Below are 25,697 nucleotides of genomic sequence, written 5' to 3' on the forward strand. Positions count from 1 at the left end.
TCTCCCCCTGTCTCCCAGTCTCCCCTCTCTGTGTCTCCCCCTGTCTCTCTGTGTCTCGCCCTGTCTCCCAGTCTCCCCCTGTCTCGCTGTGTCTCCCCCTGTCTCCCAGTCTCCCCTCTCTGTGTCTCCCCCTGTCTCCCAGTCTCCCCTCTGTATCTCCCCCTGTCTCCCAGTATCCCCTCTCTGTCTCCCCCTGTCTCTCTGTGTCTCGACCTTGAGTCTCGCCCTGTCTCCCAGTCTCCCCCTGTCTCTCTGTGTCTCCCCCTGTCTCCCAGTCTCCCCTCTCTGTGTCTCCCCCTGTCTCTCTGTGTCTCGCCCTGTCTCCCAGTCTCCCCCTGTCTCTCTGTGTCTCGCCCTGTCTCCCAGTCCCCCCCTGTCTCTCTGTGTCTCCCCCTGTCTCCCGGTCTCCCCTCTGTGTCTCCTCCTTTCTCCAAGTCTCCCCTCTCTGAGTCTCCCCCTGTCTCCCAGTCTCCCCTCTCTGTATCTCCCCCTGTCTCCCAGTCTCCCCTCTCCGAGTCTCCCCCTGTCTCCCAGTCCCCCCCTCTGTGTCTCCCCCTGTCTCCCAGTCTCCCCTCTCTGTGTCTCCCCCTGTCTCTCTGTGTCTCGCCCTGTCTCCCAGTCTCCCCCTGTCTCTGTGTCTCCCCCTGTCTCCTGGTCTCCCCTCTGTGTCTCCCCCTGTCTCCCAGTCTCCCCTCTCTGAGTCTCCCCCTGTCTCCCAGTCTCCCCTCTCTGTATCTCCCCCTGTCTCCCAGTCTCCCCTCTCTTTGTCTCCCCCTGTCTCTCTGTGTCTCGCCCTGTCTCCCAGTCTCCCCCTGTCTCTCTGTGTCTCCCCCTGTCTCCCAGCCTCCCCTCTGTGTCTCCCCCTGTCTCCCAGTCTCCCCTCTCTGAGTCTCCCCCTGTCTCCCAGTCTCCCCTCTGTGTCTCCCACTGTCTCCCAGTCTCCCCTTTCTGTGTCTCCCCCTGTCTCCCAGTCTCCCCTCTGTGTCTCCCCCGGTCTCTCTGTGTCTCGCCCTGTCTCCCAGTCTCCCCCTGTCTCTCTGTGTCTCGCCCTGTCTCCCAGTCTCCCCCTGTCTCTGTGTCTCCCCCTGTCTCCCGGTCTACCCTCTGTGTCTCCCCCTGTCTCCCAGTCTCCCCTCTCTGAGTCTCCCCCTGTCTCCCAGTCTCCCCTCTCTGTATCTCCCCCTGTCTCCCAGTCTCCCCTCTCTGAGTCTCCCCCTGTCTCCCAGTCTCCCCTCTGTGTCTCCCCCTGTCTCCCATCTCTGTGTCTCCCCCTGTCCCCCAGTCTCCCATCTCTGTGTCTCCCCCTGTCTGTCTCCCCCTGTCTCTGTGTCTCTTCCTGTCTCCCCTCTCTGTGTCTCTCTCTGTCTCCCCCTGTCTCCCAGTCTCCCCTCTCTGTATCTCCCCCTGTCTCTGTCTCCCCCTGTCTCCCAGTCTCCCCTCTCTGTGTCTCTCTGTGTCTCCCCCTGTCTCCCAGTCTCCCATCTCTGTGTCTCCCCCTGTCTCCCAGTCTCCCATCTCTGTGTCTCCCCCTGTCTCTGTCTCCCCCTGTCTCTGTGTCTCTTCCTGTCTCCCCTCTCTGTGTCTCTCTCTGTCTCCCCCTGTCTCCCAGTATCCCCTCTCTGTCTCCCCCTGTCTCTCTGTGTCTCGCCCTTGAGTCTCGCCCTGTCTCCCAGTCTCCCCCTGTCTCTCTGTGTCTCCCCCTGTCTCCCAGTCTCCCCTCTCTGTGTCTCCCCCTGTCTCTCTGTGTCTCGCCCTGTCTCCCAGTCTCCCCCTGTCTCTCTGTGTCTCGCCCTGTCTCCCAGTCCCCCCCTGTCTCTCTGTGTCTCCCCCTGTCTCCCGGTCTCCCCTCTGTGTCTCCCCCTGTCTCCCAAGTCTCCCCTCTCTGAGTCTCCCCCTGTCTCCCAGTCTCCCCTCTCTGTATCTCCCCCTGTCTCCCAGTCTCCCCTCTGTGTCTCCCCCTGTCTCCCAGTCTCCCCTCTCTGTGTCTCCCCCTGTCTCTCTGTGTCTCGCCCTGTCTCCCAGTCTCCCCCTGTCTCGCTGTGTCTCCCCCTGTCTCCCAGTCTCCCCTCTGTGTCCCCCCCTGTCTCCCAGTCTCCCCTCTCTGAGTCTCCCCTTGTCTCCCATCTGTGTCTTCCCCTGTCTCCCAGTCTCCCCTCTCTGTGTCTCCCCCTGTCTCCCAGTCTCCCCTCTGTATCTCCCCCTGTCTCCCAGTATCCCCTCTCTGTCTCCCCCTGTCTCTCTGTGTCTCGACCTTGAGTCTCGCCCTGTCTCCCAGTCTCCCCCTGTCTCTCTGTGTCTCCCCCTGTCTCCCAGTCTCCCCTCTGTATCTCCCCCTGTCTCCCAGTATCCCCTCTCTGTCTCCCCCTGTCTCTCTGTGTCTCGACCTTGAGTCTCGCCCTGTCTCCCAGTCTCCCCCTGTCTCTCTGTGTCTCCCCCTGTCTCCCAGTCTCCCCTCTCTGTGTCTCCCCCTGTCTCTCTGTGTCTCGCCCTGTCTCCCAGTCTCCCCCTGTCTCTCTGTGTCTCGCCCTGTCTCCCAGTCCCCCCCTGTCTCTCTGTGTCTCCCCCTGTCTCCCGGTCTCCCCTCTGTGTCTCCCCCTGTCTCCAAGTCTCCCCTCTCTGAGTCTCCCCCTGTCTCCCAGTCTCCCCTCTCTGTATCTCCCCCTGTCTCCCAGTCTCCCCTCTCCGAGTCTCCCCCTGTCTCCCAGTCCCCCCTCTGTGTCTCCCCCTGTCTCCCAGTCTCCCCTCTCTGTGTCTCCCCCTGTCTCTCTGTGTCTCGCCCTGTCTCCCAGTCTCCCCCTGTCTCGCTGTGTCTCCCCCTGTCTCCCAGTCTCCCCTCTCTGTGTCTCCCCCTGTCTCCCAGTCTCCCCTCTGTATCTCCCCCTGTCTCCCAGTATCCCCTCTCTGTCTCCCCCTGTCTCTCTGTGTCTCGACCTTGAGTCTCGCCCTGTCTCCCAGTCTCCCCCTGTCTCTCTGTGTCTCCCCCTGTCTCCCAGTCTCCCCTCTCTGTGTCTCCCCCTGTCTCTCTGTGTCTCGCCCTGTCTCCCAGTCTCCCCCTGTCTCTCTGTGTCTCGCCCTGTCTCCCAGTCCCCCCCTGTCTCTCTGTGTCTCCCCCTGTCTCCCGGTCTCCCCTCTGTGTCTCCTCCTTTCTCCAAGTCTCCCCTCTCTGAGTCTCCCCCTGTCTCCCAGTCTCCCCTCTCTGTATCTCCCCCTGTCTCCCAGTCTCCCCTCTCCGAGTCTCCCCCTGTCTCCCAGTCCCCCCCTCTGTGTCTCCCCCTGTCTCCCAGTCTCCCCTCTCTGTGTCTCCCCCTGTCTCTCTGTGTCTCGCCCTGTCTCCCAGTCTCCCCCTGTCTCGCTGTGTCTCCCCCTGTCTCCCAGTCTCCCCTCTGTGTCTCCCCCTGTCTCCCAGTCTCCCCTCTCTGAGTCTCCCCTTGTCTCCCAGTCTCCCATCTGTGTCTTCCACTGTCTCCCAGTCTCCCCTCTCTGTGTCTCCCCCTGTCTCCCAGTCTCCCCTCTGTGTCTCCCCCTGTCTCCCAGTCTCCCCTCTGTGTCTCCCCCTGTCTCCCAGTCTCCCAGTCTCCCCTCTGTGTCTCCCCCTGTCTCCCAGTCTCCCCTCTCTGTGTCTCCCCCTGTCTCCCAGTCTCCTCTCTGTGTCTCCCCCTGTCTCCCAGTCTCCCCTCTGTGTCTCCCCCTGTCTCCCAGTCTCCCCCTGTCTCCCAGTCTCCCCTCTCTGTCTCTCTGTGTCTCCCCCCCGTCTCCCAGTCTCCCCTCTCTGTGTCTCCCCCTGTCTCCCAGTCTCCTCCCTCGGTGTCTCCCCCTGTCTCCCAGTCTCCCCCTGTCTCCCCTCTCTGTCTCTCTGTGTCTCCCCCCTGTCTCCCAGTCTCCCCTCTCTGTGTCTCCCCCTGTCTCCCAGTCTCCCCTCTGTGTCTCCCCCTATCTCCCAGTCTCCTCTCTGTGTCTCCCCCTGTCTCCCAGTCTCCCCTCTGTGTCTCCCCCTGTCTCCCAGTCTCCCCTCTCTGTCTCTCTGTGTCTCCCCCCTGTCTCCCAGTCTCCCCTCTCCGTCTCCCCCTGTCTCCCAGTCTCCCCCCTCTGTGTCTCCCCCTGTCTCCCAGTCTCCCCCCTCTGAGTCTCCCCCTGTCTCCCAGTCTCCCCTCTGTGTCTCCCCCTGTCTCCCAGTCTCCCCTCTCTGTGTCTCCCCTTGTCTCCCAGTCTCCCCTCTGTGTCTCCCCCTGTCTCCCAGTCTCCCCCTGTCTCCCAGTCTCCCCTCTCTGTGTCTCCTCCTGTCTCCCAGTCTCCTCCCTCGGTGTCTCCCCCTGTCTCCCAGTCTCCCCCTGTCTCCCAGTCTCCCCTCTCTGTCTCTCTGTGTCTCATCCCCTGTCTCCCAGTCTCCCCTCTCTGTGTCTCCCCCTGTCTCCCAGTCTCCCCTCTGTGTCTCCCCCTATCTCCCAGTCTCCTCTCTGTGTCTCCCCCTGTCTCCCAGTCTCCCCCCTCTGAGTCTCCCCCTGTCTCCCAGTCTCCCCTCTCTGTCTCTCTGTGTCTCCCCCCTGTCTCCAAGTCTCCCCTCTCTGTCTCCCCCTGTCTCCCAGTCTCCCCCCTCTGTGTCTCCCCCTGTCTCCCAGTCTCCCCCCTCTGAGTCTCCCCCTGTCTCCCAGTCTCCCCTCTGTGTCTCTCTCTGTCTCCCAGTCTCCCCTCTCTGTGTCTCCCCCTGTCTCCCAGTCTCCTCTCTGTGTCTCCCCTTGTCTCCCAGTCTCCCCTCTGTGTCTCCCCCTGTCTCCCAGTCTCCCCCTGTCTCCCAGTCTCCCCTCTCTGTCTCTCTGTCTCCCCCCTGTCTCCCAGTCTCCCCTCTCTGTGTCTCCTCCTGTCTCCCAGTCTCCTCCCTCGGTGTCTCCCCCTGTCTCCCAGTCTTCCCCTGTCTCCCAGTCTCCCCTCTCTGTCTCTCTGTGTCTCCCCCCTGTCTCCCAGTCTCCCCTCTCTGTGTCTCCCCCTGTCTCCCAGTCTCCCCTCTGTGTCTCCCCCTATCTCCCAGTCTCCTCTCTGTGTCTCCCCCTGTCTCCCAGTCTCCCCCTGTCTCCCAGTCTCCCCTCTCTGTCTCTCTGTGTCTCCCCCTGTCTCCCAGTCTCCCCTCTCTGTGTCTCCCCCTGTCTCCCAGTCTCCCCTCTCTGTGTCTCCCCCTGTCTCCCAGTCTCCCCTGTCTCCCAGTCTCCCCTCTCTGTGTCTCCCCCTATCTCCCAGTCTCCCCTCTGTGTCTCCCCCTATCTCCCAGTCTCCTCTCTGTGTCTCCCCCTGTCTCCCAGTCTCCCCCTGTCTCCCAGTCTCCCCTCTCTGTCTCTCTGTGTCTCCCCCTGTCTCCCAGTCTCCCCTCTCTGTGTCTCCCCCTGTCTCCCAGTCTCCCCTCTCTGTGTCTCCCCCTGTCTCCCAGTCTCCCCTCTCTGTGTCTCCCCCTATCTCCCAGTCTCCTCTCTGTGTCTCCCCCTGTCTCCCAGTCTCCCCCCTCTGAGTCTCCCCCCGAGTCGCCCCGCCCCTTCTTCCTGTGGCGTCAAGTCCGCCGCGCGATGAGCGCCACATCCGGCCGCGGGTACGTTCTGACGCCACGTCCCGTCGTGAACATCCGGCGGTGGTGGCGTCACTTCCGCCGTGCGGATGACGTCGTCAGAGCGCGGCGAGGCATTACCGAGGTGCCATCATGGCGATGCAAGCAGCGAAACGCGCGAATGTGAGCAGAGAGACGGCACGGGGGCTGCTGTGCGGTGGTGGTGGGGGAGAGATACACGGGGAGAGGGGGGAGATACACGGGGAGAGATACACGGGGGGATATACGCGGGGAGAGGGGGAGATACACGGGGAGAGATACACGGGGGAGGGAGGGGGGAGATACACGCGGAGAGAGAGGGGGAGATACACGGGGAGAGATACACGCGGAGAGAGGGGGAGATACACACGGAGGGAGAGAGGGGGAGATACATGGGGGAGAGAGGCAGGGGAGTTACACGGGGAGAGAGGGGGAGCTACACGGGGGAGAGAGGGGAGAGATACACGGGGAGAGATACACGGGGAGAGGGGGAGAGATACATGGGGAGAGAGAGGGAGGGGAGTTACACGGGGAGAGATACACGGGGGGAGAGAGAGGGGGGAGCTACACACGGAGGGAGAGAGGGGGAGCTACACGGGGGAGAGAGGGGAGAGATACACGGGGAGAGATACACAGGGAGAGAGAGGGGGAGATACACGGGGAGAGAGAGGGGGGTTACACGGGGAAAGAGGCGGGTAGATCAACATGGAGAGAGAGGGGGGCAGATAACACGGGGAGAGGCGGGGAGGGAGAGCGTGGGAGATACATGGGGAGAGAGAGGCGGGGAAATACACGGCGAGAGAGGCCGGGAGAGAGAGAGACGGGGGAGAGGCGGGGGAGATACATGGGGAGAGAGAGGCGGGGAAATACACGGCCAGAGAGGCCGGGAGAGAGAGAGACGGGGGAGATAGACAGAGACGGGGGAGAGGCGGGGGAGGTACATGGGGAGAGAGAGGCTGGGAGAGAGGCGGGGAAATTCACGGCGAGAGAGGCCGGGAGAGAGACGGAGACGGGGAGATACACGGAAAGAGAGAGGCCGGGAGAGAGGCGGGGGAGATACATGGGGATAGAGAGGCCTTCATATTGCTCCGGGGAGACAGACGCGGGGAGATACAGGGGGTGGGGGGAGATGCGGGGAAATAGAGAAACAAGTGGATGGAGAGACGGAGAGAGAGAGATCGTGCCGTGTTTTTTAAGAGGAGTGTTGAGACTGGGTCGAGAGTGTATTCCTGGGTTGGACGAGGGCGATAAATACAACCGAGAATAGTTGGGACGCAAGCAGCACGCGCGCGGTGTCTGTGTCTTGTGTGCGTGTCCAGGTGCGCCTGCCCCCAGAGGTGAATCGCATTCTCTACGTGCGGAACCTGCCCTACAAGATCACTGCCGAGGAGATGTACGACATCTTCGGCAAGTACGGCGCCATCCGACAGATCCGAGTGTAAGTGATGATGTTTGTAAAGGGGCTGTTTACTCGGTAGCTAACCAATGGGTACCGATTCTTACGCCTAATTTTAAACTGTTCATCATGCGCAGGTAAAATGGAATTCGCATCAGGCCCCATGGTGTTACACTAAGTGCATTCTATATTAGACTGGGGCAAACATCGGACATTGTGCTGAATAACAAGCGCGAGAGATGCACAGCACCACAACTGCAGAACAAACGGCAGGTCACTAAACTTGCGGAGTGGAAGTGCAACATCCGACAGGTCCTGCAATCATTGCGTGGGGCAGAGTTGTGGAATTTCATTTCTCCGAATTATGTCAAAATACCTTGCGCATTAAAAATTTGAGTGACAGGGTGTCTAGCCGTTGTGGCTGAGATATGGTACGGTGTTAGGAGCATGTATTGACAGTCGGGTGTGATGCTTGTTTTTTTATTGTTGTAACGTTCTTACGCGCCCCAACTGAAAGAGCTTCATAGCTCATCAGATTCCTCCAGTTTAAATAAATATTCTGATTCTATTGGTGGACGCTGCCCTGGGCCGAGGTCGGCGGTTCGACCTCTTGGAACATCTTGAAATCTCCACCCCCACCACCTCTGTTCACCCAGCAGTGTAAATGTGTGCACCGCAGTCGACCAGCAGGTCGCGTTTGGTGGGGTAGAAGAGTAGGCCAATATACACTGTAGAGGGGCCTCTCGAGCTCCCTCTGGTTGGAGGGCCCTTCCCCCAGCAGCGGTGTTTTGCGAGCAATTGCAAGGCTGCGCCTGTACGCGAAAGTGCGTTGAGGTAACACGCCGTGCGAACGTCCTCTCCGCGGCGCAGAGGCACGACGCCCGAGTCGCGTGGCACGGCGTACGTGGTGTACGAGGACATCTTCGACGCCAAAAACGCGTGTGACCACCTCTCTGGGTTCAACGTGTGCAACCGCTACCTCGTGGTGCTGTACTACAACCCCAACCGGGTATGGCGCACACACACACACACAAGACAAAGACCCCCGTATAGCCTGAATGGGGTGTTGGGGCAAGTGCTTTTAGCGAGTAGCACCTATGAAGGAAGGCACGGTACACGAGGAGGTGCGTGGCCAGTACCGTGCCCAGCCGTCTTTGTTTTCCGAGTGTATGTATGTTGTACTTCTTTCGCACCGTACGTAGCCAACCGTGCTAATTGGAGGTGCGGGGGAAGGACAACAAACTTAACACACAAAAAGCAGTTCAAACTAATGGCGATGTTTACACATTGCATCAGGTACTCATTTGATACTCATTTGAGGCTGAGTCGACCTAAGGAAGGCCCGGAACAGGTTCAGATAAACGTCACACGAACCCGCATGCACACACTCGCACGCGTGCGCACGTGACGGGGGCGTGACGGACAGTCATCGCATCTCCATGGTCTCCCGCGAGATGGCAGCTGCATCACGTGATCAGATCTGGCGGTGCGGCTTGCACAGTAAGGTTATCTGCCCAGAGTTTCAATCCTGGTTGGGAGTTGACTCGGCCCATCATCTCTCCAGGGTCGATAGAACTAACTACTACCACTTTAAATTTTATTTAAAGCTTTCGTGACTGCAGTAATTCATATTCTTAGTTCTTTCGGTAAAGTAATGTGACTTTACCGAAAGAACTAAGAATATGTACTACCACTTTGTTTGAGTTCAACAGTCGTCCTATGGATATACTCCCCCCTGTCATAGGAATATGGAATTTTCACCACTGACTGCAGGGCTTTAAACAGGAGATGAGCACCAATCCCTCAATGTGGCTCATTTGCGCAGGAAGCCATTTTTGACTTTTAGGTCTCTTGAGGATAACCAAGTCTCCGTTTGTGGTCACGTGTGAGTGCGCCCTGCACTGTTTGATGGTTTTAAATTAGTGGCCTTGCCGTGACTGCGGAGTGCAGGCCTTCCAGAAGCTGGACACGAAGAAGAAGGAGGAGCAGCTCAAGAATTTGAAAGACAAGTACGGCATCAGCACTGACAAGAAGTGAGGCGCCAGCCTGCAGGAAGAAGGGATGGGGGGGGCGTTCTCCGTGACCATTCCACCAACATACGAGATTGTGTGTGAAGTTTCACGAGTGACGGCCGCTTTTGTGTATAGAGCCTCAGTAATTGCTTTAAATGTTACTGTAAAATGTGTCTTGTTTTTTTAATTTGTTTTGCTAAAGATCTGATTTTCACGTAGTCTTTTTATAAGGAGAAGCTGACGGTCCCCGATGCTCGGCAGGACGCAAGTGAAAAGTGTTTTTTTAAGCAGTTCTGTACGAATGATAACTATAGAGTTGACCTAGATGTCGTCTGACAGATAAAACATTGACAGCTCTTGCGTGTGCTCTCGTTCAACTCTTGTCAGCTCTAATTTGTTCCTCCGAAGCAGCAGTGTCCACCAGGAGATGTCAACTCTTGTCGGTGTCCACCTCGGATGTAGGGGTTTCTGGGCGTGGGCAGGACGTTGACTGGTTGCTCGCGTAAGCGTGTGTAAACGTGTCGAGCGACGGTCCTTTTTGAATGAAAACTCCCCGAGTTCACGCGTGGTGTTTCTGAAGACTCAACGTGGCTGGCGAAGGCGCACAACTTAACGAGGTCAACCCGCTCGGTGCCGTCGATGGCTCCATCCAGGTGGCACGGCAGTCGCGCAGTTGAGAGCTGGGCCTGGGGTACGGACTTCTGGCGCAACTCTTAGGGTGCAAAGTCTAGTCGTAAGTTTAAGACAATGAAGCGCCATATAGTTAGGAAAGAACTGGGGGCTGGTTAGAACCACTCCTAATTGACATAAATTAATTTTATAAATCACTAAAACATAACTCCCCGCAAATATTGTATTAATAAAGAATATAGTCAACGTTAATAACATTATCCGCTCGGCCACGGACCACCTGAAGCACAGCACGGTGGCCATTTTGCTTTGGGTTGTCTCCCTGGCAGCTGATTGGCTCGTGCAGTGGGAGTGGTGACATTCCCAGCAATGGGTCTTCCCCGAGTTCATGTTACCATCTCACTGACTCAAGGTTTGGAACCCCTAATTGTAGGGTGCTGCTAGCATGTCCACAGAGTTGCGATGTCGCTAGAGAGCATTTAAACGTTGATCCGTTTTACGCATTTCTGGTTCTTTCTGTGGTCGCTGCCTGCTGGTCTTGCGAGTGATTTTAAGGGTGTTTTCTGTCCTAAAAACTAAACTTATATGTTACCAGGTAAAATCTGCTGAGCTTTATAACTGTTTCAGAAGCGACCTGGTCACGAATGAAAGCTCAACTAAGTGGCTTATCGTGTGGAGGGGAAAACCGGAGGACCCAGAGAACAATCCATGGGGAGAACACGCAAACTATAAAGATACAGGCGTCATGGTCGGGTTAAACTCACGACCTTCTGTATACCAGGTAAGGTAGTTAACATCGTGCCACAGTACTCGTGCCCCTGACGTGGACACTCTGCGCTCACTCCGTGCTCACCGGTGAAGTCTTTTAAAGTGCGATTGTGGACAGTGCGAGTGGCTCCCCCCTTTTGAACAGTGCTTAACCTGGCCAAGACGACATCGAGAGGTGAAGGCGCAGCCTTGTAACTACTCGTTCATGTCACTGCTCGTGGAAGTGTTTCCACTAGAGGGTGCTCCATAGAGCCCCCTGTACCGGGTATTTGGCCTACTCTTCCACGTTGGTGAGACGTCTCAGGAGAGTGCGGTGATGTAATCTAGCAGTATTTTTATGGTTTGAGCAACGGGGATTTTGATTTTGGTCATCGTTAAGATCTGTACCTGTACCGCTCCTTCAATCAAGACTGGAAGGCAATATCAATTGTATAAATAAATTGTTTATTAAACATGATTTTGTGGACAAAGGCAGGTTGCAAATTTTGTCGACTGGTCGGCAGCTTTGGCATATTTGAACACTATGAAGTACCGTATGTAAACAGAGACCACAGTAAATGTGCACTGTAAGTGTGTTGCAAGGCACTGCGAGTGAAGTGAACTCGTGATCAGATCCATTCTATTGGCTTGGGACAGAGCGTGTGTTGGTGTATGAACAGACCGGTGCTGGCTTCATGGTCACACAACAAACACTCGTCCATAGGCAGGGCTGTGAGGGCACTGCGAACGACACACGGGTGATGGTGAGCTGGCTGGGTGAGAGTTGACTGGCTGGGTGAGAGTGAGCTGGCTGGTGAGAGCTGACTGGCTGGATGAGAGTGAGCTGGCTGGTGAGAGCTGACTGGCTGGATGAGAGTAAGCTGGCTGGATGAGAGTGAGCTGGTTGGTGAGAGCTGACTGGCTGGATGAGAGTGAGCTGGCTGAGCTGGCTTGCTGTCGGGTTGAGAGTGAGCTGGCTAGTTGAGAGCTGGCTGGCTGGCTGGTGAGGGTTGACTGGGTGAGAGTGAGCTGGCTGGATGAGAGTGAGTTGGCTGGATGAGAGTGAGCTGGCTGGTGAGAGCTGACTGGCTGGGTGAGAGTGAGCTGGCTGGGTGAGATTGATCTGGCTGGTTGAGAGAGCTGGCTGCCTGGGTGAAAGCTGGCTGGCTGGGTGAGATTGATCTGGCTAGGTGAGGGCCGCTCCGGTGGTCATTATCTGGCCACGAGGGCCGCGCTGTGCGAGCGAGGTGGATCTTGAGTTGTGTTTGATAGCCCCCCCCCCCGTACGCCGGAGCGTATACAAGCGCTTGACATCCCACACCTCATCTCGACACCTTTGGAAGGGGCACTGCCGGTGGAAGCTGTCCTTGTGTGGCACCAAGTGACTCGGCACCTCGCCTGTGAGCGGACATCCACTGGTAGGGGGCGCTGATTGCTGCTGTGTGATCCCAACTGAGTGATTTGTGGGTAATTTTCGAATTTGCCAAATTGGTAGTTGGTGGTTGTGCCGCGTGTTTTTCGGCACGATGTCCGACGTTTCGCCCCACCAGCTGGATTCTTTATAATAACTACAGTACTGTACTTATTCACCCAGGATACCCACACTGAGTCCAAAGTCATTTTCAGCAGGGTCCTGCCACGTTGGGATGTTTTGGAAATGCCAGTTAAATTATGTGGTTTATTTAGCAGTGGTATGAAACCGGAGAACCCGGAGTAGGCCCACGCAGAACAAGGAAAGAACATGCACACTCGACTCGCTCACACTCATTCATACTGTACAATGAGCACACAAACTCCGCGCAGAAAGGTACCTGGGGTCAGGAATAGAACCCAGGTCCCTTCGTGCCGAACAACACGCCACGTCGCGAAAATACAACAGGGAGCTGCAGAGGACAGCCGCAAAAAAAAAAAAACGTGCGCCGTGGTGTTACAGTCAGGCCTGGGTTAGGCTGTTGCTGGTGGTGCAGGGTACCGTTCAAGGTTAATATCGGTGCATTTTTAAATACAAATAGTTTCCGTGCCGTGCGTTTATCCAGGGTGAATGCTGCGTTTGCGTTTACCGAGAGGCACCAAATGGCCTTGGCACGGTTATTATTCGGGGGGAAAAGATACGCCCGCTGGTATAAGAATGGGAATTCCAAAGTGGAGCAGCCCGAGGGAAGAAGCGGAAGAGAAGTGATGTGACCTGGAGCGTGGCGACTGGGCGTGCGAGTTGTTGAATGAATGAATGCACACGTTGTGACCTGCAGTGTTGTGGTCGAACACGGGTGTGGATGACATGAAACATTCCGGCCAACATGGGTGGAGGAATTGAGTCAAGTTTACGAGAACGGCAACCACGGTAGTAGCGATGAAAGAGTGACGTGTGAGACAACGGATTGGCGAGTGCAGTGACAGTGAATCGGCGAGTCCTGGATCGTCGGTCGACCCCCACCGGGGCTGAAGTCAGGCGTCACTCCAGCTGCAGGAGCTCCACGTCGAAGATGAGCGTGGTGTTGGGCGGGATGACCCCGGGGTGTCCCGTCTCGCCGTACGCCATGTCTGGAGTGCAGGTGATGCGCGCCCGCATCCCCAGGCTCATCTGCGCCGCAGGGGTGGTGGTGATGGGGGTGTGTGACCGCAATCCATACGAGCGACTCTTGTCTGAACCGACGCTTCTTACAAAACGAGCGCAGAAACATCCTGAGCTCGACCCGACGCTGCCGCGGTGAAACGGCCGGCACGCTGGACGTGCGCACGATCCGTCGGTCGCTGCTTCGATTCGACGGGCACATTTCGTAGATGCCCCCCCCCTCACCGCCTCTGCCCACCCGGCAGCGGTGTGAATGAATGGGTTCGCGTGTGCGGCGGTGTAACTTGTGGAGTGTCGTTAACAACCACCGCTTCCAAGATCAGGGTCGAACGAAAATGACATGATCCTCCAGGACGGGGTGTTCTTGAGCCCCATCTTGCGGACGCAATTCCGGGAGCAGTGGCAGTACGTGAGCCAGCGACTGCAAGGACTACACATTTACGATGTGCCGGGCTACTTGAGCCATGCACTATGCCAGGCACCTAGAATACTCCGCCTATTGAAGGCCAGAGTGGAATCGGGCGTGGGGCAGTGCCGGATTAAGCACGTGCAAGGACTGTAGCATATGTTATAAAGGGGCCCTCAATTAAAAAAAACTAATATTAAAACAGAACTTTTTAACTTGCATAGTAAAATAATTGTGTTTTTTTATTTGCTACACAGCCAGATAATACGACAAATCGCTAACCTTAAACACCCAGTCGTTCATAAAAGTTGAAAGCAGTATATAATACTATAGTAATGGAGCAAGTGCAAAATCACTGAACCGAAATTGATAGCTTGAAAGCATTTAGCGCGAGGCCCGTGGCACATGCTACTTTTGCTACAAGGATAATCCGGCACTGGCGTGGAGTGATGGATGGATCTCTGTGTTGGGGAATTCGAAACTGAATGCAAGTCTCTGCTGCCCTTGCCTGCGGCTCATAAAAACGTCTGCAGGATTCACAACGCTAATTTTGGATGGTGTCGATTTTGCGCAGCAAAGGGGCACAACATCACGTTTCACGCTGCCGCAGCTGCCAGATCAAGGACATCGCTCCCGTCAGCTTCAGATGGTGGGCGAGGCTACGGCGCGAATTGAATTGGCCTCTCGTGACTGTCAGGCGACATTTGAACCCAATTGACAAGTTCATGCCGGTTGTTGTGGCTCCGTTAAGTCGAGGCAGAGACCTGAACCTGGCTTCAATAGTCACGTGCAACAAACCAAACTGGATTTGTTGCGCTCTCTTTTGAATATATTCGTGAACGGCAACAGCTGTGGTTGCCATCTGTCGGTCTTGGAGACTGCACAGTGTCGATAGACCTCGTGCTGCCGGAGAACTGCGTCCGGCGTTTGGTCTGCAGTGGAAACGGTGGCGACCCAAAGCCGTTGCCACAAAGAGGCGGTAAACTGAGAGCTGGCAAGACGAGTCTGTATTGTTGATTCATCGACTCAGAATTTTCATCCACAACTCTGGTAAATTATCCTGGTCCTGGCGGCAACTCCCACGTCAAACCTCCCAACCCATCTGGAGATCGTGCCAGAGTCGGCGCTCCCTCCTTCCGCCAACAATAGGCGGGAGCAAGCCATTGCAGGGCTGCACCTTTGCCCCTTTTATGTACCCTTAGGCCTGCCACCGTGCGGTCTGCGTACATTCGCACGTGCCGGTTGTTGCATCCCTTACCTTAATTCCACTGGAATCGATCACTGGTTCACGGGTGTGGGAACCGCTCATCAATTCTGAACACGGGATTCCAGTTTGCCGATGCACTGCTGAGTCAGTCGCCCCACACTTAAACGCGCGGAGGCGTTCCCGCGGGGTTGTGTGCGCGCTGTGGTGCCACGGAACGAGTCCATTAAATACAGAGGAAGAGTTACGCAGGCGTGAGCCTCGTCTAGCACAGTGGGAAGCAAAGCCAGACAATGACCAAAAGCGTCGATTCCATAGGTCGAGCATGGCGGGTTCGAGATGCTGAGGGGTTGAGCACGGGGGAACAAGCATGGGGTTGAGGAGGAATGGTTGGAGGCGTGTGTTTGAGCGTGCGGTCGAGCATAGAGTCCAGCATGCAATCGATTCGCCATTCTCTCGATTCCTGTTCCACGATTCCTTGCGTGGGCAAGCAGGCGAACACCCCGAGTAACCTTATTTGGACATGACACTTTGTACGGCATTATCGTAACGTGGGCCTCTGAGGGACGTACGAAGCAAGGATTGCGAAGGCAAACGGAGAAATGGCAGGATTTAACAACATATACAGCAGCAATCAAATATAGCTGATCATCTGAAAAAATACATGCGTTTCTGCACAGCTTAGTATACCTGCGATACTTGGACACCAAAAAACGACTGACAGGGAAATAAATACTGACATTTGAAATGTCCTGCTACAGGAGGATTACTGCATCTTAGTTGGACACAGAGAGTGACAAACGTAGAAGTAAGACAAAAGGCTGCACACAACAGAAGACTTCATGCAATTGATAATTAAAGGGATCTGCAGGGCTTGTTTGGGCCAGATATGCAGGATGTAGAACAACAGAGAAAATAATAGAAAAAAAAGAATGATGGGAATAATGGAGGGAACTGGAAGAACAGGAAGACCCTGTCGATAATGGCTGGATGACATAAGTGATTGGTGCCAGAGAGGGTGTGCATGGCCTCAGTGGATTTCTGCCCATGGAGTTTGATTGAGGCCCCCGCATTCCAGTTACTCGTTGTATCGCTTTCCAGCTCGTGCCACTCACCTGGCCCACGCCCTCCTCCCAGCCCTTGATCACTTGCTGCTTGCCCAGCGTGAAGCGGAACGGCTTCTTGCGATCGCGCGACGAGTCAAACTTCTTCCCGTTGCGGAACGTTCCTACACGCGAACATTGCACACAGTGTATATGTATACATGTGATAGTGCGCTGTTTTTGAGTTGTATGCCTTTTGGAGTCATCTGGTCGAACACCAGTGGAGACTAGGCTCTAAGAAAAGCCGTCTCGGGTGTGGACCAATCAAATTCAAGGACAGTGCATATTATTATCAGAGTTGTGTCTTTTGTTTGCATTTTGACTGCTTGTGTTGTAGTTATTTCAAACATGATGCCTTGAATAAAGGTGTCAGTTTTTGTGCCAGTTAAAAGGGTAAAACCTATTACTATACTAATGTGTTTTTTTGTTTGTTTTTTATTCACTTTATTTTTTATTATTATTAATCTATCTACGTGACTTTACCGAAAGAACCAAAGAACATACATATATCATGTTTGTAATTGTATTGCATGCAGTCGTGATCCCACACGCGCGCATAATAAGACGCCGTTATTCGTACATTCGACCACGCGAGACGGCGGCAGTCGTGGCTACGCCGCACGTGGCCGCCCGTGGCTGCCCGTAATCCAGCACCGTGAATGCAGCAGCGAGGGTTGGTGGACCACCGCACAAATTGTTGACAAACTCCCTGCCTGTGATTTGGTTGCCTTCCCAACGCTCTCCCCCCCCCCCTTCCTGCGCTGTGGTGGCGAGATGTTAATTCTCTCGCCTGGTTTACGGGAAGCCGTGGGTTTGATCCCGACCCGGACACCCGCTGTATATTTGTTCCCCACGTGGTCGCGTGGATTTTTCTCCGGTTTCTCCAGTTTTTCCCTTGAAATTTAGAAACATGCCTTTAGAGTATTTGGCGGATAAAAATTTCCACGTGATAAATCACTTTATTGGGCTATCATTTGATTACTGTGACATCGTATATAAATCAGCCCCCGGTACTGTACTGAAGAAGCTTGACCCAATTTATCACTCGGCCTTAAGATTTGCATTGAACTGCCCATATAGGACCCACCACTGCGATATCTAGATTGGTTCATACTTAACATCTCTTAATGAAGGCTTGTGCATGAGGTCTTATTTATTCACGATGTACTTACAAAAAAATCAGCAGACTACTTGCTGGATCTCTTTATTGTTTCAAAGAACAAATGTGACTTAAGGTCTTCGCTCATTACCAGCTTCACATTCCTTATTGCCGTACAAATACTGGAGGAAGGTCCTTTGCTGTTGATGCCCCCAGAGTCTGGAATGCTATCGCCAATAAACTGCAACTTGGATCACTACCTGTGAGATCTGCATTCAAAACTGCTCTTGAGGAGCTGTACACCCCCCGTTGCCACTGCTATGCAGTGGCCTGAAATCAAATGCACCGCTCCGGATGTCCGCTGCAAAGTAGGATCTTGAGTTTCGATTATAGTGTGCTGATCCTTAAAGGTGCATTGAAAAATGTTGATACTCCTGCTGATACTCCTGCTGTTATGGAGTGACTCATGATGCCAGCTATGGCTACAAAGTTTGGTCATACATGTTATGTATATAGTTGATTGTTAAATTTTAACCACCGTTCCTTACTTCCTATGGCCACTGTTACATTGTTTTTATAGCTTTATTTTGGTGATATTCGAAAACGTATGGTTAAGCCATGTTTGTTTGTTGAAGTACGGAGTTAGCCTGATAACTTTATCTAAATTGTCTTATGGTTGTTATTGTTCGACTTGCATCCCATTGGTATTTTCGTACACAGCGTTGATATACGGTGCTTTTTCTGGAAGATTTTACTGGTTTTCCTGGATGTTTCTGTTGCGCGTCGTCACTGTAAGATGTTCTTTGTTCATGTTTTGTTTGTTGCGGTTGCACCCGAGTCAAGAGACTCATGGCTCACAGGGCAATACCTAATGAATGAAACTGAAACTTAAAACTGAAATTTGTGGCCAGGTCGCTTCTGAAAAACAGATACCATATAGCTCAGTGGGCCTTATATGGTAAAATAGTTCAGTTTATTTTTGTATCGCGATATCGACTACGATGACCTCAACAAATCTCACGTCTCCTGAAATCCACCGTGCACGATTCCCGTGACAAATTTAAGTAAAATGACCTCTTGGTCACACACTGCACGCGCTCTCTCGCTCGCTCACTCGCTCGCCACGTGGGATGGGCCTGCCGACATTTAAATAGCCACGCAGCGATCGTCGATGCCAAAGCAGCTGCTCGAGGCTGTCCCCAGGGGATATCGCGGCAGCGCCTATAATTGGCAGCGACCCGCGCTGTGAAACGGAGTGATGCGGCGTGGCCACTCGCCCGTGGTGGGTGGGGCGGGGGTGGACCGTGCGGGAGGTCCCCGCTGAGCCGTTCGGCTTCGTGGGCCCCGCGTCTCGCTGCCCGCGCTGTGCCGCCTGGGAGCGCTGCGCTGCGCGCAGCCGTGTTTGTGTGCAACCACGCGACGTGTTTCGCGTTACTCACGTTAGCCGGGGGGGGGGGGGGGTGTCTGCAGCGTGCGCGGCCGCACGATCGCGAGGGATTGCGTGGGTTATGTGGGATTGCGTAGGGTTGCGTGGGATTGCGTGGGATTGCTTGGCGTTGCGAGGGGTTGCGTGGGATTGCGTGAGGTTGCGTGGGATTGCGTGGGGTTGCGTGAGGTTGCGTGGGATTGCGAGGGGTTGTGAGGGGTTGCGTGGGATTGCGTTGCTTCCTTGCGGATAGGCCACCCTGTCCTAGGATTGTCACCTGATCTCTCATAATGTACTACGTACCTTATGTTGAACTTCTTTTGCGCCGCACGTAGCCAACCATACTCGTTGGAGGTGCGGGTGAAGGACGACAAACTAAAGACAAAACGCAGTTTCTAAAGATGCAAGTTTCGAGTTATCAATTTATAATTGCTGTCCTCGAAACAACGATGCACGACTTGTTCGCGTCGTGTTGCATTCACTCGCGTTTGCCGTAACATCGCTGCCGTATTCTCCGGATTGTAAGATGCTGCGCCCCGTCTCAAGCTGCGCAGCGAGAGCCCTGGGGCCGATCGCGCCGGGAGTGTGGCGCCGTGGTTTTTACCTCGACATTCGTTCCCCCTTTTTTCATCGGAAACATTCTGCTCGGGAGTGTTTTTTGTTTGTTTTGGGGCCATATATTTGGCAAATAAGAATAGATTTCACCCTTTCTGGCAATGAAACAGGAGGTGGTAAGATGTGCAAACACTAAATATAAACATTTTGCAAGGAATCATGTCTGCATGAACCACACGAACTTGTGGTGAACATGCAAACAAACATACTCTGATAATATATGGCATTGTCTTTGAAACTGATTGGCCTACACCAGACAGCCTGCTTTAGGGCGTAGTCTCACTCGTATCAGATCAGAGAACTTTGATACTGGCAAAAAGGTTATATTTTTATTCGGCAAATGTTTTTACAAATTGTTTTGTTATTATTACTATCAAAATATCACCGCCAATAGTCGAAGGCCAACCCCCCCCCCCCCCCAAGAAGTTACAGACACACCCTGGATTCGTGACTTCAAACTACGGGAGAACTGAATATCACTTGGAATTCAGATCATAATAAACATGGGAAGTCCAGTAACATAGCCAACCAATTTACAAAAAGGCAGCTAATTAATGTATATCTCTCTCATATCTGAATCTACGTCTGTATCATCTCTCACCGCACTCGCCACGACTAATCGGTATTAGTTCATTATTAGTTCATTATTTATTTACCCAGAAAAGCCTCACTGAGGCGCCGCACGTTTTCAGGATGGTCCTGCCGAGTTGTCACGGTAGGGGAGGGCGATTGCTGCCACGCGGTCTTTACCGACGGAGTCGTCGGCAGTCATTTTAAACCCAGAATATGTTTGGACCGTGACGACCCGGCACACAGTGGCTTACTCTTCTTCGAATGACATCACTGGATCTTTCACGTCCAATGCGGCGAAATGTTAACTACCTCGCCTGGTCTGCAGGTGGTCGGAGTTTTAGATCTCAACCCTTACGCCTGTATATTTGGAGTTTGCGTATTCTCCCCGTGGTCGCGTGGATTTTTTCTCCGGGTCCTCCGGTTTTTACCTCCAAATTTAGAAACGTGCATTGAGATTGTTTAGCTTATTTGGCTGCTATAAATATCCACATGATAAGCCACTTTTTTGAGCAATTATTTGTGGCTAGGGCGCTTCTGAAAAACATGTTAATATCTGGTAGGATGGGGATGGTTTAGTGTTGTATTTGTGTTTGGGTCATTTGTTTACCTTTCATATACTTTGCACTACTGTCATGTTTTTGTAACTGTTTGTTGTTGTAACGTTTTTACCCCCTGCTCCGACTGGACATCTGTGAAAAAGAGATACCTCCATTCTCAATAAATATTCTGATTCTGAGTGAAGGCAGATGGCGTATTTGCAGCTAACCCGCACACGGCATTAATCAGGACCACCTTCCATAATAGAGGTTTTTGGGTTAGATCGCGTAAATATAAATGTGCCGTTAAACCCGCCACCACTCAACACAACCAATTAGTAAGGTTTGTCACGTAAACAGAACGTGCAAATTCAATACTAGTACAATACACCGGTGTGTTGGAGAGTAAACACACATCATTTACAATTCGAGTACGACATTTCGCCAGTAGTTACAACCGGCATCATCAGGCGACAGCCAGAGTTGTGGAGGAATCCTCCCGTTTCGGTCTTAAATAGGGAGATAAATGTGATGTAAGGAATTGGCACGTTTTGTTTACGCGACAAACCTCACTAATTGGCGGTTTCGGGTGGTGGCGGGGTTAACGACACATTTATATTTACGCGATCTAATCCCCCCCAAAAAAACCTGTATTATGGATGATATTGGTCGCGAAAGCCTCCTACTAGGTGTTCAACTCAGGGCCACCTTATCGGTGTGGAACCACGCGCCTCAAGCGGCCGAACGCGTGCACGAACCGAACGTTGCGTTAAAGTCGTCCATTGTGATGTCATCGAAGCAGCAGCATTATCATGATCAGCCTCTGTTGGGAGTCGTGACCGAGCGTTGATTCCCGCGCTGCGCGTCCGCACTCACCCGTGTAGTGCACCACGCACTGCTGCCCTTTCTTGGGGAAGGTGCAACCTGCGGAGGGGGTGAGAAATCAAGTTCCTTGGTGATGTGGCCATCCCGCGCGTCGAGTCTCAATCCGTCGGCCTCCCCGCTGGGATCCATCGTCCCCAGCAGGGGTCGGCAACCTGCAGCATGTGGCTCTTTAAGGACTGCTTCGTGACGCGTATTTATTTAAGGACCACCACCGTCTCTCGTATTCACCACTTGCACCACGGATCTTGAAATATTGGGGGGGGGGGGGGGTTACCGAATTTGAAAACAAATATTCTTGTTTTGGCTGCCGATCGCTGGTCCTCAAGAGTCCAGGTGACCCAGAACGCCTATGCCAGACTCGCCACCCCGCGTGCCTAAGTGTTTGTTGTTGTAACGTTCTTATCCGCCCCTACTGGACATCTGTGAGAAGGAGCTTTATAGCTCATCGGATTCCTCCTCCAGTGTAAATATTCGGATTCTGGAGTGGAGTCGCCCAGCGCTCCGGGACCCATGCACTGGATCCCAATTCAACCCCGGATTAAGTTCAAGACCTCACCGTCTGCAAGATCCTCCAAGAGCTCACTCCTGCCTGTCTATAAATTCCACCGTATTTTCCACGTAAGAAGACGATTTTTTTGCCTCTGCATTTTTTAACAAAAGTTAGGGGGTGCGTCTTATAATGCGATACGAGCGTGTTGTGTGTTCGTGCCGTTATGTTGTATGTGTGTGTGTTAGTGTGTGCGGGGAGCGGTGGTACAGTGGTTGGTGCACTGCGCTACCAACCTGGCAACCCGAGTTCGATTCCCACTATAACACCAACACCAGGTGACGATTATCTAAACCGGTCCTGGACCTCTCCTAGGTCGATTATGCCTTAAACGAGTCCTTGGTGCGGGTGTGTAAACATCGCCACTGGGGAAACAAAGGCGACCGAGCGTGGTGCTGGCCACCCACCCCCTCGCGTGCCATTCCAGCCTTCATAAGTGCTTGCCCCAACAGTCTGCTAAAGGCTATACGGCAGATATTTGTGCGTGATGGTGCGTGATGGTGCGTGATGGTGCGTGATGGTGCGTGATGGTGCGTGATGGTGCGTGATGGTGCGTGATGGTGCGTGATGGTGCGTGATGGTGCGTGATGGTGCGTGATGGTGCGTGATGGTGCGTAATGGTGCGTAATGGTGCGTGATGGCGTGTGATGGTGTAACCATGAGTGTGTGATGATGTTAGATGGCGTAATCGTGAGTTTGTGATGGTGTGCGATCGTGTGCGATGGTGCAATAATTAGTGAATAGTTTCCATGCAATGACGTCAGGTCTCGGTACACAATCAATCCCTGCTGCTGCTGCTGGTGGTGGTACCACCCGAACGCAGGTCAGGATCATGCCAATATCAGAACTGACCAGATCAAACTTAGAATTACCAAAGTTCCTGGTTAAACCCGGACAGGTGTTTGGGATCGTCGTGATTTCCGCCCCTTGATTCACCACGCGAGGTTATTTGCGAAACTCATTTTACGTATCGCATCTCGGTTTGTGAGACGTTGCTTTCCATACGCAAACTCGCCGATACGAGTCAATAATTACGTACTTTTACATCACCGCGGATGTTTTAGCCTGAACTCTGAATCCCGGAACCCCACACAGCAGCAATCGCAGGGCCACCGTGAAACTACCCTCCGCGCGACACAACTCGTTTCACGTTGGTTTTTTTTCTTTACGATATCACCTTTTGGGTTTTTTTTTTAGAAGTTCTTGATTGTCAATGTCTGCACACGGATACAACATTTTACAAACACAGCCCGGCGGCGGCCGCGGTGGTGGTGGGGGGCCCTGTCGTTGGTGTCGTGGCTGCGGCAGTCACTTTTGCTCACAGCAGCCGGCTGCAGAGCTGGCCACAGGGAAACTCGGCAAGAGTCAAAGGCCAATAATACCCCCCTCCCCCCACACAGTGCCGGATTAAGCGAGTGCGAGGCTTGTAGCATATGTTATAAAGGGGCCCTAAGTAAAAAAAAATACGTCAATATTAAAACGGAACTTTTTATCTTGCATAGTAAAGCAATCATATTTCTTTAATTTGCTATACAGCCAGATAATACGACACATCGCTAACCTTAAACACCCAGTCGTTCATAAAAGTTGAAGGCGGTATAGTACTATAGTAATAGAGCAAGTGCAGAATCACTGAATCGGAATTGATAGCTTGAAAGCATTTAGCGCGGGGCCCTTGAAAGTGCGGGGCCCTTAGCATATGGAGCTACTTTTGCTACTGGGATAATCCGGCACTGCCCCCCCCCCCCTCAAGTAGCTAAAGGTACCCCCTGGATTCGTGACCGAAAACTAGGGCAGGACCGAATATCAGCTGAAATTCAGAACATAATAGACATAGGGAGTGAAATCAACATAGTCAACAAATTAACATAAATGCAGCTAATTAAAATTGTTTCTCTCATATCTCTCTATCTCCGTCTGTATGTCTTCTCTCACCACACTCGCTGTCTACACCTCTGTCATTTCACCACACCTTTATCCCATATATGTATCCCACTGCATCTCTTCTCTCGTGTCTATACATCTCAGTTCACCACATCTCTATATCATATCTGGATATCTCCTGTCATCTCAATTCATCTCTATCTCTTAAAAATATCTCTCAGTTCAGTACATATCCGTCTGTCATCCGTACCCCTTTCTCCTCTCACGAGACCTCTATCGATTGTCCACATCTCTCGCTCATTTCGCTACATCATCTATCTCTTGTCTACATCTCAATATCTCTCTACATCTCCCCTGTGATCTCGCGAGGTAGGTGCGGGGTTGTACGCTCGAGAGGGCGGATGCATGCGCAGGAACGCTCACCATCACCGGGAGAAATCTCCTCCACGTCCACCCCCATGGCCGAGGGAGCGCGGAGTTCGCGGAGCTAAGAAGAGCCGGGAGCCCGGTGCAGAGCGCCGCTCAAATGCCGATGAACTCTCCCCGTCTCTCGATCTCCGTCTCTCTCGAGACCCACAGCGACCAAAATAGCAACTCCCCCCCCTCTCGTCGCATCCCCACCTCCCTCCCCCCTCCCCATTCCATCTCAGGCTCCTCATTGACACTTTTACATGTTTCCACTTCTCTCATTTTTCCCTCCCTCCGTGGCAGCCGCCCTGGTTTTCCTGGCATCAACGATACTCTCCACCCAGTGCCGGGTGATCCCAGCAGCACAAGTAGCTGTATTATGCTACGGGCCCCGCACTTTCAGGGGCCCCGCGCTAAATGCTTTCAAGCTATCAATTCCGGTTCTGCACTTGCTCTATTACTATAGTACTATACCGCCTTTAACTTTTACGAACGACTGGGTGTTTAATGTTAGCGATTTGTCGTATTATCTGGCTGTATAGAAAATGAAAAAATACGATTACTTTACTATGCAAGTAAAAATGTTATTTTAATATTCATGTGTTTTTTTAAATATTTAGGGCCCCTTTATAACATCATATTCTACAAGCCCCGCACGAGCTTAATCCGGCAGTCTCTTGCTCGTGAGACGCCGCTGGATGCACAGAAAGCGGCGCAGTTACTTTAAACCAACGCCACTGCACTCCCGCACGGAAGGCGGCGTGGATTGCCTGCCAAGTTCTTTAGTTGATTTGACACAGCATTCCCCACCACAATCCGCTGCTACCGATGATCACATCACGTGTCATTTGACACTGGAGGCTGGGTCTGAGTCTCTGCGGCAGCTGAGAGAGTGCGAGTGAACGCGGCGTCTGTGCCATTGTAACGAGCGGCACGAATACTCGGCAGGCGATTCGATGACCTGTCACATTATTACTCGTCACATCATCGTCTCTTAAAACATGTTCACACATCCCACAAGCCACGACGGCCTCCTTCTGGGAGTGCAGAGTCCAAGCAGAATTGGTTCAACACCAGCAAACGCTGCGCCGGTTCCGACATTCAGAGTCTCAACAGCAGCGTCAGGCTTGCTCGAATGCTGAACTGCCAGATGGCGTTGATAGGCAGGGTCCCAATTTTACAAAATACACATTATTCCTGCTAACTTCACTGAAGACGTATTTGTAGGTATCATTGGCCACTCTCTGTCTATTGTTGGATGGATATCTCTCCCAAAGTTGCCACCGTGCCACCTTGCGATGCAACAATGCGCCTGCACATCGAGTTGGGTCCCCATCGCTCCGTCTCCGTGATGGTGTTACTCCCTCTTAGCCGTGCGGCTCCCGCTTCCGCCTGCCAGTCTGTGGCCAGTCTCAACCATCGCTCCAGATCCCTGCTCGCCATGGCGTGTCCTGCTGCAAGCCCCCCCACCACCCCCTCCATCAACATGCAATGTGTAACACTAGACCACAGTTGTCATCTAGTAATGTCATGTGTGTGCGTGTTGAACTTCTTTCACGCCGCACGTAGCCCGTGATCTTACATCTTCGACTTGTTCGCTCGCTCTCGTGGAGAATGAGAACGATTCGGAGGAGTGGAGGAGGAACCCCAGACAAGCAGCAGCAGTCAGCCACGCGGCCTCAAATTATTACACAAGCTCAGCGGTCCTCCACATATGGAGGATGAGTGTCTACGTGTGTGGGGGGGGGGGGGGCAGCATGGGACTCAGGAGAAACCCGACGGGTGCGAGGTGGGCAACACGGGGAGTGGACGTGCAATGGGGGGGGGGGGTGGTGGTGTGGTGGATGCTTCTTCTGCTGCTGCTCCTGCCGCTCCGCCGTTGCCATGAGCGGCACGCTGGGGCCACAGCGCGCCCCTTCCATGCCATCCCCCGACGCGGCAGTTCAATGAAGGGGGCACGCTTCTCAAGTCCCTCCCAACGCAGTCTACGCTCGGCAGTCCGCATGAGGTTGGGGTAAAGTGTGGGTATTGCGACGCCTTCCAAGAGGCCAACCTACTAGAGGGGCTACCTGGAGCTCCTCTCTCGCC

The 25,697-nt window shown here is 53.6% G+C and overlaps 2 protein-coding genes across 2 annotated transcripts; one reads left to right on the forward strand and one right to left on the reverse strand.

The window, feature by feature from the left end:
- The first annotated feature begins 5,559 nt into the window (after window positions 1-5,559).
- SF3B6 (splicing factor 3b subunit 6) lies at window positions 5,560-10,843 on the forward strand. The gene is made up of 4 exons (XM_032952591.2): window positions 5,560-5,710; window positions 6,886-7,004; window positions 7,833-7,971; window positions 8,913-10,843. Exons 1-4 carry the CDS (start codon window positions 5,681-5,683, stop codon window positions 8,997-8,999), a joined length of 375 nt encoding a protein of 124 aa, XP_032808482.1. The 5' UTR covers window positions 5,560-5,680; the 3' UTR covers window positions 9,000-10,843.
- LOC116941761 (peptidyl-prolyl cis-trans isomerase FKBP1B-like) lies at window positions 10,796-23,813 on the reverse strand. Its single transcript, XM_076066689.1, has 4 exons — window positions 23,625-23,813; window positions 20,762-20,809; window positions 15,649-15,761; window positions 10,796-12,932 (listed from the first exon to the last, which is right to left on the reverse strand). Exons 1-4 carry the CDS (start codon window positions 23,659-23,661, stop codon window positions 12,804-12,806), a joined length of 327 nt encoding a protein of 108 aa, XP_075922804.1. The 5' UTR covers window positions 23,662-23,813; the 3' UTR covers window positions 10,796-12,803.
- Between the last annotated feature and the right edge of the window lie 1,884 nt (window positions 23,814-25,697).

This window comes from Petromyzon marinus, chromosome 12 (assembly GCF_048934315.1).
Source record: "Petromyzon marinus isolate PM22_M1 ecotype Great Lakes invasive population chromosome 12, UKy_Petmar_22M1.pri1.0, whole genome shotgun sequence".
NCBI classification, from domain to species: Eukaryota; Metazoa; Chordata; class Hyperoartia; order Petromyzontiformes; family Petromyzontidae; genus Petromyzon; species Petromyzon marinus.

What these genes read in the sequence shown, in the direction of transcription:
- SF3B6 (XM_032952591.2), top strand. Translation starts at nt 5,681, where the DNA reads ATGGCGATGCAAGCAGCGAAACGCGCGAAT. An exon ending in AAGCAGCGAAACGCGCGAAT is followed by an intron (nt 5,711 to 6,885) that starts GTGAGCAGAGAG and finishes GTGCGTGTCCAG; the next exon opens with GTGCGCCTGCCCCCAGAGGT. An exon ending in GCCATCCGACAGATCCGAGT is followed by an intron (nt 7,005 to 7,832) that starts GTAAGTGATGAT and finishes TCCGCGGCGCAG; the next exon opens with AGGCACGACGCCCGAGTCGC.
- LOC116941761 (XM_076066689.1), bottom strand. Translation starts at nt 23,661, where the DNA reads ATGGGGGTGGACGTGGAGGAGATTTCTCCCGGTGATG. An exon ending in GTGCGTGGTGCACTACACGG is followed by an intron (nt 15,762 to 20,761) that starts GTGAGTGCGGAC and finishes GTTCGCGTGTAG; the next exon opens with GAACGTTCCGCAACGGGAAG. An exon ending in GGGAGGAGGGCGTGGGCCAG is followed by an intron (nt 12,933 to 15,648) that starts GTGAGTGGCACG and finishes CCTGCGGCGCAG; the next exon opens with ATGAGCCTGGGGATGCGGGC.